Source organism: Pleurodeles waltl, chromosome 1_1 (assembly GCF_031143425.1).
Source record: "Pleurodeles waltl isolate 20211129_DDA chromosome 1_1, aPleWal1.hap1.20221129, whole genome shotgun sequence".
Taxonomy (NCBI): Eukaryota; Metazoa; Chordata; class Amphibia; order Caudata; family Salamandridae; genus Pleurodeles; species Pleurodeles waltl.
The window spans coordinates 450,996,105-451,008,128 of record NC_090436.1 but is presented as its reverse complement, the minus strand read 5'-3'; the positions used below and the strand labels follow the sequence as shown (position 1 = coordinate 451,008,128).

At 41.4% G+C, this 12,024-nt stretch overlaps 1 protein-coding gene across 1 annotated transcript in view; it reads right to left on the bottom strand.

Moving 5' to 3' along the window:
* Positions 1-595: 595 nt before the first annotated feature.
* The window catches only part of LOC138285144 (V-type proton ATPase subunit S1-like protein), a 117,178-nt gene continuing 105,749 nt past the window's right edge, over positions 596-12,024 (bottom strand). The window contains exons 6-7 of the mRNA XM_069224733.1: positions 8,930-9,173; positions 596-1,250 (exon numbers count right to left, since the gene is read on the bottom strand). Of these exons, the coding sequence (XP_069080834.1) occupies positions 924-1,250; positions 8,930-9,173 (571 nt within the window). The 3' untranslated portion in view covers positions 596-923. The remainder of the gene's footprint in view (positions 1,251-8,929; positions 9,174-12,024) is intronic.

The window sequence follows — 12,024 nt, the reverse complement described above, 5'->3', positions numbered from 1 at the left end:
ACAGCAACTCGCAGTTGGGAAGGGAACGCCCCTTCCTAATTGCGACTCGCAAACCAATTTTCCGATTTGGTAAATAGATTATTGAATCGCAAAATAGGTTCCGAATATACCAAAATGCTTTTTTCTTGTCGCAAACAGCCTGATTCTGAAAATCGGGCTGTTTGCAACAAGAAAAAAGGTACGCACATCTAGCCCTTAGTCTCTGACATGCACACTACTCACTTCTTCACTTAAACTACGATAAGCTTATGACAAAAATAGTAGGCACTGCCAGTGCAGTTAGGTGTCCTGAGCTGCATCCCCATTACTTTCAAATGTTTACACAATCCTGCAGGTCACACCTCCAGCACACATCGAAGAACGGTCTCAAGAGAGAAAGTACACAGAAAACAGATCTTCCCAAAACAAGTTCCTACCCATTCACTATTTGTAATGTTGTTGATCCCACGTGAAAAATGTTGAAATTTCAGAAAATAAATAGTGCAAACAAAACAATGCACCATTCTACCGCTCTCAGACAGTTCTCCAGTCTAGATTCATGAGCTTGCAGACCACTTTTGGGGCATGTTGTGCTTTAAAGAAATAAAAAGAAATGCAATGAAATGTAATTTAATTTCTTATTCACACAATCATTCCAAATTTGAAGAAATAAACAGTAAGAAGCAGGAAAATGTGTCTGACACGTAGACCTTCATTCAAAGTCTTTCACTAGCAGTAGAAGATTCGAACTCCCCACAGGCATGTACCAGAATCAGGAACTATTTGCCTCAAAAATTGACGACTCACAACAAACGTAAGTGAGTTTGTCTGTACCCATTAACGACTCATTGTGAAACAAGCTGAGCTGAGTTAATGTTTTGTCTCTCAAGATATCTGTTAGCATGATGCACACTAAATATCCAACAGCAACAGTAAGTGGGCGGCTAATGAGAAATGGATGAGCACTGCTGCATGTAAAATCTGCAATACTGCTGTGGCTGAAGCTCATAGCATTCACTGGTGCTGCATCTTAGGGGCTCCTTCTCGTCTTCGAAGTCACTGTCTTTTCCAGCAGTGAAGTATGGGATTGAGCCCTTGCATTCATAATGCCTGTCAATGGCCTTGAGGTGGATCAGCATGTGGAAAGCATAGGCCAGGACCAAGAGCAGAACAAGGGACATCACAAGGCCCATCAAAACAGCTGGCGAGAAATAGGTTTCACAGTCTTTAGCGTAAGCAAATTGTCCTTCTTCTACATTGAATCCTTGAATCTGTTAATGGAGAAAGAAATCAATTTAATGGCATGGATATTTTTCACTTCTGTATTAATAGGCAATCAAATTCGATATGTTTTCACAAGCCGGGTGAAAGGAGATGGGTTAGAAATAGATGATGGATAGGAGAGGAATGGCTTAGCACATAGGTAATCAACATCAATCAGGGTCTGTAGCGCACTTGTCGATTTCTAAGTGTTCCGTCCTTACTCTTAGGCGCGGACTCCGTGTGGGTCGTAAATTCCGATCACCGAGCAAACTCCTGTTTGAGCAGGGGTTATAATTACGATCATTATCACACCTTTGCAATGTTTCACAGGTAAACAGAGGAAGGTCAAAACTCCCAAACTTTAAACGAGCCGTATTTATACTCTTTTAGCGCCGCATTTGCGTCACTTTTTGACGCAAAAGCGGCGCAAACTTGCAAAATACAGTTGTATTTTGTAAGTTTGCGCCGTTTTTGCGTCAAAAAGCGGCGCAAATGCGGCGCTAAAAAAAGTATAAATACGGATCATGCGCTACATAAACAGGCACTCCGTTGTGTATTACAGCACAACACGAAACATATTAGTTCACGCCGTGGTGTACAATAAAGCACAACCACAGCTAAACAGTCACTCACCTACACACCTCTGAATGGTATAACATTGCACCCTGTATAATATCCCAATGCAATGTTAAATCACACTCAAAAAAGTCTCATCACACACCCTAAAATGAATTGCGGCTCATTTCTTATCACCCACCTTAAAGTGGTTTACTACTCGTTACTAAGGCACATATGAACCAACTGAATATACAGTAAATTCTAACATCTCGCCACCCTCGCTTACTTTCCACGTTCCTGCCTGTCCTTTCCCTTAGAACTGACAGAGTGAAATGTAGGTAAGTTCCAGGGCAGTGCTGAAGCTGCCCTCCTATTGGTCGTTCACTGATGATGCACATAAGGAATGGCCTGGTGCTGTCTTAACAGTATCAGGAGTCAGAGCTCGGTGTGGCGTCAGCAGTTAGAAGGCAGCTCTGATGTGGGAGCCCAGGGAACAAATCGATGCATCCCAACTGTGGGAAAATTGACCCCGACTCGTTTTACTTCCTTGTGATGAGCTTCTATGTCTGTGGGATGGCCCTTCTGACAAACCCTTTAGCTCCTTCTCACACTAACCTATTTTTCTTTCTGTTGCTCTATTTTGTTTGACTTTTTTATTGCTTTGTTTATACAATTCCACTCTATACTCATTCAATCCCTTTTTCCTTCTCTCATTCCTCTTTTTGTCTTTGTCCTGTGTCTTCCCACCCCTACGTTTCACACTCTCTTCTGCCTTTGTGTTCCCTCTGCCTGGACCTGCCTCTCAAGTCCCTACCCCTCTGTAGTGGCGCCTCTCTTTGCACTCTGAGCTGCAGAGCTGCTGGCTCCTCTTCCCGCTGTGTGGTGCCCTTGTCTGTACCCGGTTATTACACTGTTCCTTTCTCCTCTCTCGCTGCACCCTGATATAGCTGAACTCCACCCCTTCCTCTGTCGAGACACCTCTCACTGCGCCCTAATATTGCAGCGTTGCTCTCTCTTCTCCTCTGTATTGTCCCTGTATATTGCTCCATGTCACTGCAGATCTCCTCTCGCCCTTGGTGTTCTGTGCTCTGATGTTGCAGACCTCCTCTGTACACCGTACTTGTACACTGTTTAACAAGGTTCTTTACCAGCGCTGCATTATCTCCACCCGTATCTGATATTACTGCCCAGTTATGAAAATGTATGAGGGAGCATTTTCCAACCACTTTGTGTGGCATAATTAGCCAAAGTCAGGTGTGCCCTTTTTCCTGTGGTGGAACCAGGCCATGGATCAGTGAATGTCACTTCCTGTGACATCATTGGGGTAGCGGAGTGGGTGGAGCACCAAATTTCACATGATTTCACTTCATGTGATGTCACCAGGTCAAAGATTTTGTGATTTCCCTTCTGCTTCCTTCCACGTTCAAAATTAGCCCTCTCCTCTGGCACAGAAACAACCACACTGGTGAAATCTTCTACTGTTGACCTTCATTCCACGGTCAGAACAATGGCTGCTGAATTTTTCTACTGGAATAATATGCATCTACACGAAATGCAATATACTACATTGCAAGGTAGAGTACATTCAGGTTAGACTAAACAAGCACTGTGTCAAACTTCCGCAGGCTGTAGAGAGGATAGACATGTTGGAGGGTAGTAATGACCAACAAGTGCATCAGTGCGCCCACTAGAGTCACAGACATTACAAGTTACAAATTCGAGCAAACGTGGTGGATTTGATGGGGCAATCATGTCAAAATAACACAGTGATATTGGGAATCAAATAGGAGAAGAAGGTTACAAACATAGACGACTTACCACATATACTACTTGAAGAGACCACTTTCTTCAACGTTTTGTGGTGGTGGCAGCACACAGCACATTTGTGCGCAGGTGATCTATCCTCATATGTATCTTCAATTTTCGAGACAGGGACACAATACTGTGATCATCATGGGAAAATGGCTCCTAGACTATTGTGTTCCCTGATTTCATTAGGCATGTGCAGGGCACAATATAATCTTTTCTGAGAATCTAAAAGATATACAATCTTGTTTTCAGCTAAACTAAGGGGAGGTCCATTTTGTCAGCAGTGCACAAAACTCTAGTGACTTTATTGAGCATAAACATGTGATCACAAGAACATAAGGACACACTGTACTGTGCCAGCACAGGGACCCCCTGTGACATCAGGCTGATTGCTGACTTGAATAAAATACTATGCACATTTTTTGTTTACACTAATGTTGTCAGGAACCTACTTTAACAGGGCGGCCATACCTAAATCAGAGTATTATAATTTACTGATGTTGGTGGTGAATACATGTGAGAATACCAAGTACGACTGTACCACTGATCATAGTCCAGATAAATGAGGATACAGTCTGTTGGGCAGAAACAATAATGGCATACAGACACTCAATGCGATGGAATCAGTTGAGGGTTTACAGTTTGTGTTGGCACTGTACTAAAAAAAGTATTTTTTAGCAGACCACATTGTTGTCACCAAAATGTTGAAAGGATGGCCATTACATTTAGGGTGGTTTCAGTTCAGGTGAGGGTAGTTGAGGAGTAAATGATGCCTCATATATGAATCATCATTTAATAAGCAGAAACACGGCTTACAGCAATGGGGACCTCTGAGTCTGCTTTTGCCATGCCGAACATTACTACACAACATGCACTGCAATGTACATTTGGAAATGAAAAATGCAGGTGGACAAAATGTTTGTTAGAAGGTCACTACCCACATCTTCAAATGGCAATGGAACTTCCCATGTATCCTACTGGCACCGCACACTGCCTACATAGACATCACCCAAATCTAGGTCGCAGCAAGCAAGGGAAGCAAACGACCACGCCTTCTTCAATAGGTGTTGGGAGTTTCACCATTGAGAAAATGCTGAGCAAATGAGGCCAAATATCACATTTTATAGCACATTTTCTAATTAAGTTTGCATAAAAAGCCACAACGACTGAAAAGGCACTCATGAAATATTTCAGTACTTACATGGTAATGACAGAGGTCCTGATAAGAAATGGATGAATTTAGATTCTAATTGTTTAATGTTTTGAAAAGACGTATCAGTGATTCCTCATTTGTTTGCAGTTTTTACAAAGCGCAAACATGGCCAAAAGGCACTGGGGCACTTTATGTGAGTACCAGATTACATTACACAAGATCAAAGGTTTATGGTCTGGTTTGACAGCACATCTGCCGCCAGACAATTGTGTGAGGATCACTAGAAAGGGACTTTGGCTGCACCCACATATTGGGAACCAGGGGTACATGTTTCAATTGGGCACTAGTTGTGTGCATGCCCTCCCCACATTTTGTTTATTTAGCCAGTTGCCTTGGGTTGAACTTTCAGGGGCTCACACATTACACTGTAATGCGATTAAAGTGTCTTAGATAACAATGTAATTTATGATGTTTTTCTCTAGGTGCAGCACAGATGAGAGAGGGCAGTAATTAGGCTACATAGATGTTAAGGTCTGGCTCGAGAGTGCATTCATAAGCCAGACCTATTGCCATTGTCAATGCTTGTTTTCTTTATTAGGCACAGTGAGATTAAGTGATTTGCCCAGAATCACAGGAACATCAATGCCAGAACTCGAACCTGGTTCACCAATTCCAGAATTAGCAGCTCTCACCGTTAGGCTACATCTCCTCCCACAAATGCTTTGTACAACGCAAACCAGTTGTAAAAAGAATACATTTCAAAACTGGTATGAAACACATGGACACCCATTTGGCTTGAAGACTTTTCAAATTTCTATAAACTTCTACTGCAGAACACTGTGCTCTGCTCTCAACCGCACTGTACAGAGGATTTAGAACCAAGCTGTCCACTCACATGCCACACTGTGCCCACAGGGGTAACCTACTCATAGCCAAACGTAAAACGTTTTTTAACAGTCACCAATTGTCCAGTTCTCCAATTTACTAAATTGGAGAGTTTGGGGCCAGTAATACATTTTTTCTGACATACCAAACTCATTTTGCAATTCAGAAAAATTTGACAGATCGCTAAATGGGTTTATAAATGAATACTGATTTGCAATTTAGAAGGGTTGTGTTTGGGGTGTCCCTTTCAAATTGCAAAATCGGTAAGCTATGCATCAGTGGTATGCAACTGGAATTCCAGTTAAAGAAGTTTGACTAAACTTCTACCAGACTGTACAGAGACATTCTGCTCATTCCCCCTAGAAAGCAGAGACTACCCAAGAGAATCCTGATTAGTCTTGTACTACACCTTACAGTGCTCTGTGTGGTCAGGTTCCCCTTGAACAAAAGTGAACTAGCCTTTCATGATGGATGGCATTGAGGCAGAACTGTTTTTCTTTCAGTCAACAGTAATAAGTATACTGGCACTTCTTGTTTATGGAAAACTTGTATATAATAAAACATCAGAAGGATTCGACCATGCTTACCAAGACAATGTACTGCTCACCAGAGGAACCCATTGTTGACTATCAACCTACTGGCACAGTGAGCCCTAGGCCACTCTGGCTTGCCCTACTACCATCCTACTATATTTAACAACTTTGACTCTGATGACATCGCCCGAAGGGCATCCCCCAGTGCCTGATTATGATGCTATTGATTTGTGTCAAATACATGAACATGACTGGTGAAAGTGCTTTAAATGTGGACAATTTATGCGGGTTCCCAGGTGTCACACATGCAGGTCTTTTCTAAAGTAAAAATGCAGGTCTTAGTTTTCTCATGTCCACACTCTAATTATCTGCCTTTAACTCACTCTCTTAAGCGCTGAATGGTAACTCTTGTGTTTCATTCATCCCGTAAATATCACAGTTACTCTCACATAATAAACAACCAAATAATTTGATGTTTCGCCATGAAACGTGCTATGCTTAATTGTGAAATACTCTGGTTTCACACCTCAATGTCATTGTGGTAAAAATTGGTAAACCGCACGCTACCCAAGGAACCATGCTTTATTGTTTCGGTTCTTCTCCTGGGGTCCACAGTACACTGGGGGACCGTTATGCCTACTTGGGGGATGCATGACTATTATAAAATTAAATAATATTAGCAGATTAATTAATTATATACACATAAATAAGCAAAACTGAAAAATGTAAAAGGTTCTCTTAAATGCGAAGGTATTTGAAATGATGAGCTAAAAATTAATTTGTTATCCTTAGTTTAATTTGTGAGCGCAGTGCAAGTGCAGTAAACAGTAGTACGGACTACTGGTGGCCTCAAATGAAGCATTAGTGTGCACAGACAAAAAAAAGAATGATTACGACACAAAAGACAAAGTGATATGCGAGAGTCTAGCATCTCGCTTTGTCTTTGTTAGAAATAAAACCACATTTTGAAAAACTCCAAGCTTCCAAATTTAAATTTAAATTTTTGCTTTTGTGTTTTGAATTAAAGAAAATATTTAATAATTTGTATATTTGTTTCTGTAGTTTTGTGCATTTTATGAGGTTCAAATTGTAGAAATTGACTGGCTGTTGTCATAGGGATGGTGGTCCTCAGAGGGTCAGCAAACCACCCTGTCTGTGACTGCATTCCACTAAAATCATTTTTTTTTTTTTTAAAGCAGCCTGTTTCCCTTAAAGGAAATTAGGTTCCATTTAAAAAGAAATGTTTATTTTTTTTGTTTTTTAGAGAGTTTGCAGTGGTGCCATTGACCAGTGCATACTCCCAAACAAACTTCTTTTGACATTCACAAAGGCAAAGAGGTACTCAAGGGACCCCTTCCTTTTGCAAATGGGTTACCACCCCAACATGGGGGTCAGTAGCTTTTCAATGGTTCACAACTGCTATTTCAGTCCTTAACAACTGATACATATGGATGAGAATGGCTGTCTGAAAGGGACGCCTATAACACGCCCCTTTCAAATAGCACTCCTTCTTAATTTATAAGCCCATTTTAAGGGTTGGTAATAAGTTGCAGAATCCTAAAATGGGTTTATTACATCCCTCAAAGTAGTATTTCGGTCATAAACTCAGAGTCAGGGCATTAGCGACCGAAAAACTGCTTTACACCTCTTGCCATTAATTTCTATCAAACACATACAAACAGTTAGATAAGATGGATCTGCTGGTAATCCACCTGAGAAAATTGGTGCATTAGATTAAAACCACAGTAAAAACAACAAAGGAAAGGTTGTTTGACCTCATTACATTTAACACCCTGCAGGATGCTTACTTTGACGACACCTAGCAGATTACAAGGTGACATTACATTCGGTTCATAGCTTCTGGTCTTTGGGGAATCTGAGGATAGCGGGCCACAACAGCACAATTATGTATCACTCAAATGAAACAAGAGACGTACAAAATAGAACTTTGTGGGCGGATGCCTACAATTCAATGTGACAGTGCTGGGGCAGTATTGAAGACTTTAAAATGCTGTGCATGAATATGGAAAACAAAACACTATGGGGGTCATTACGACCCTTGCAGCCGGCGGTACACTGGCGGTAACACCGCCAACAGGCTGGTGGTGTTCCGCCAGTGTATTATGACCGTGGCGCATTAGCCACGGCCATACCGCCGGCCCCTCCACTTGACCGTCAGGCTTCTGCCAGGCGATCATAATCCCCAGGCGCTGCCCTGGGGATTATGAGTCCCCAACCGCCAGCCTGTCCATGGCGGTAAACACGGCCATGGAAAGGCTGGCGGTAAGGGGGACTCGGGGTGCCCCTGGGGGCCCTTGCACTGCCCATGCACTTGGCATGGGCAGTGCAGGGGACCCCAGGCACAGCCCCATCGCGCATTTCATTTCCCGGATTTCGGGCAGTGAAATGTGCAACGGGTGCTGCTGCACCTGCTGCACATCAACATTGCCGCCGGCTCTATTATGAGCCGGCTGCAATATTGATGTGACTTTTCCGCTGGGCGAGTGGACGGAAATGATGTTTCCATCCGCTGGTCCAGCAGAAATGTCAAAATAGGGAGCCACCAATACCACCAGCACTGGTGGTATTGTGGCTCCCGAGGCTTTGGCGGTCTTTTTGCAAGACCGCCGAAGCCGTAATGAGGATCTATATCATCATAAACCGCTGTCGTTTGATACACGCTTTTGTGAAACTGTGATACATTATAATGTGTTAAAAATAAGTAAAGTTTGAAAAAAAACAACAGTACCTGAAAGTCTAAAAACGTGATCTCCCAAAGCCTGGCGACATCACTGTTAGACCGGGGTATGAGTAGTGCGTCATACCTTGGAAGACTGCTTACTCGCTGACAGTGATAGGAATAACTTTCAGGAGCAAATATTCTGGTTGCATTAAACGTGGCCTCTATTGATTTGTTGTAAAGTATCTGCAGACTGTGCAAAGTAAACCAGTTTTGGACAGATAGTTGATGGTAACTGTTTGTTAAAATGAACCTGCAAATACAAAATGGTAATATTAGAATCCATAAAAATACAATTTAACACCACATGCAAGGGAACACCAGCAATTCTGTGAAGTTTGCATAAAGCTACTGGTAATACAGCTTGCCTTTGCAAAGTCTGCCTTTAAACGCATGCAATATGGTTGTTTAAAGGGAGGAAAACATGACTTGCTTGTAACTATGGAGGCCAAATCATGAAGTAATATAGCCAATAAAGAGGACGGAGCGATGGGGTTCAGGGGCAAGCAAGTGTTTGTGGCTAATTCTTAAATAAGGATTGCATGAGTAGGGAAAGGACGGACAACCGGGACGGACAGAGAAAAGGAGATAAAATTGTCCCTCATGGACTGTAATGCAAAGTCCTGATGTCAAAATTTTAAAGACACAACTCATCCAATCAAACCGCAAACACAAGAACAGGGAGGAGAGCTATTGAATCAGGAGCAGGAAACTGAGATGGACAAGAACCCCATTGAATCAGGAGCAAGGGATGGACCCAGAGATCGCTTTAAGTCTATGTTAGATAAAACAGGTCTGTTGTCAGCCAACAAACATGTACGAGCAGAAATATATTTTCAAAAATATTATGAGTGGAAACCTAGCAATATTTTGTAGAGCTGTCTACGTGAAGAAGAAATTGTGAACACAGAAAACAACTATGGCAAAAGAAAACTAAATTCACAATCACGCACCCCTGAGAAGTGTTTCAATTGTGGGGATATACCCTCATCTCATGTATATATTCATTCATTCACTGAGAAAATTCCTTCCGAGTCACTCTCCCACAATTATGTAGCAATTCAGGGGAAGCTTGAAAAGTTTGGCAGCACAGCCAAGTCAGTAAGTAACGCATTTATTTTATCTCTTCTTGTCCATAGTGCCAAAGGTGCAAGTCTGGCGACGAGTTTTGGCCAGAACCTTCAACTGGGCATGTATATGTATACTTTAATGTGAACTGTTGAGAATGTAATAATTCATCTAATCACCTGTAGGTTTAGTATATATGTATACAATGAAGAGAAACCCATTTATTGAATGTAATTCAAGTAAAGATCTTCATGAAATTAAGAGACTATTAACGGTCTTTAAGAGGCTTTTTCTATTTATTAATTAGACAACAAACATTGGAGAAGTTAGTGTTATAAAGAAATGGGCTAGCTATGCCTTGTGAATTTGAGCCAAATACATATGTCTAGGAATATAGGTGCAAAATATATGAGTTCCATAATTAGAAGTAAATTGATCCTTTAACTCTTTTACCAGAAAATATAGGGTGTACGAAGGTTTCCACTCTTTAAATCCGTTCCAACAACAGAACAAATCATCTCAGGAGGAGGAAAGCTGAGATATTTAAGTGAAAGAGCTTTGACAAAATGCCTCTGTCAAATCTGACTTCAGTCTTGGAATTAATGGCCACACAATTATGTATCTCCGCAGCTTTTCTGAGCTCTAACATGGAGATTTGCATTTCTGGGCAGTGTTGGTTTGTGCGTGTAGGTTCTGTGTAAAGTCTGTTACTCCATCCGTAGCCTGGCGGAATCTATATGGAAGAAAAGATTTGGCTTGAAGGAATGTGCTTCATGTTAAGAGGTACAAAAAGGGATTTGACACACTGTCTAAGAATAAACTAAAATTAGCTTGATACCCTTGTACTAGCCAAGGATTGTAGTTTAAGGTGGTATAATCATGTGTTTTTTTGCAAGATGGTATTAAACTATTATGATCTTACTGAAATAAATCTTGAAAGAAACTTAGGTAGTACAGTCTTTCCTTTTTATATTTAAAACACGTCATTTAAAGTTACAAAGACAATATAAACTATATTCACATTGGCCATTGGATACATAATTCCTCAAAATCAATAAATAAGATTCAAGGAAATTGCAAAATGACAGATTACCAGAGTGCTTAAAAGAATATCATACCAATACCCTCACATTTATTCAATACAATATAATGGTGACCTAAATATCTGAAGAGTAATGCTGACCAAATCAGACAATACACGTTTGTGTGAATTAGTCACCAGAAACATGGCAAAGACAATTTTCTTTTAGTATAGAGTCAAGTCAAGAGAAATGGTAGCACCACACTTGAAATAGGAGTGTTGACATTAGCATGTTTTAGCGTAATATTTGTGCCAGTCTTCCACTTCTGTTTCAACTGACTGGCAGACATTAAGAAAAATCTTTGTGAAACGTTTTTGTATCAATAATTCCTGTGTTTGTTGTAATCATTGTATGTTTTTTATTATTGTTGCATGAACAATAAACGTAATGGTTAGGAACGATCAAGAGGCATACACATTATCAATTCAATAAAAAAATGTACGTTCTGATTTAGAGTGTGGTGGACGGTTCCTCCATCACAAACAAGATCAATATCCTGTCTGCTTTATTATAAGTGCATTATGTTCTAAATGCCTAATAAGGCATTCGGGATATCTGCCAAATTCTAAGTCAAGCCCTTGAGGCCTGATGTACAGTGGGGCTGCCACTCAACGGGGGTGGTGGGCAGGATGGGACAGAGGGGGTGGAGAAAAAAAAAGAAAAAAAATGCTTAACTTTGGGAGAGACGTATTCGTCTCCCCTCCATCATTATCTTCTTCCTGTTCCCAGGTACACACAGGCTCCCAGCTAATTATGACGCTGCTGTCACTAGCATGACAGCAGCGTCGTGATTGGTCTAAGCAGCCTGCTTCGTCGCTCAGACTGGGAGTGGGAGCCTATGCATGTTCTCTACTTGGCTCTGCAGTACAGCCGTGTAGAGAACATGCAAAGTGAGCATGTCTGTTTGGCCGGCCCAACACAGCTGGCCAAACAGACATGCACACTTTGTGGTGC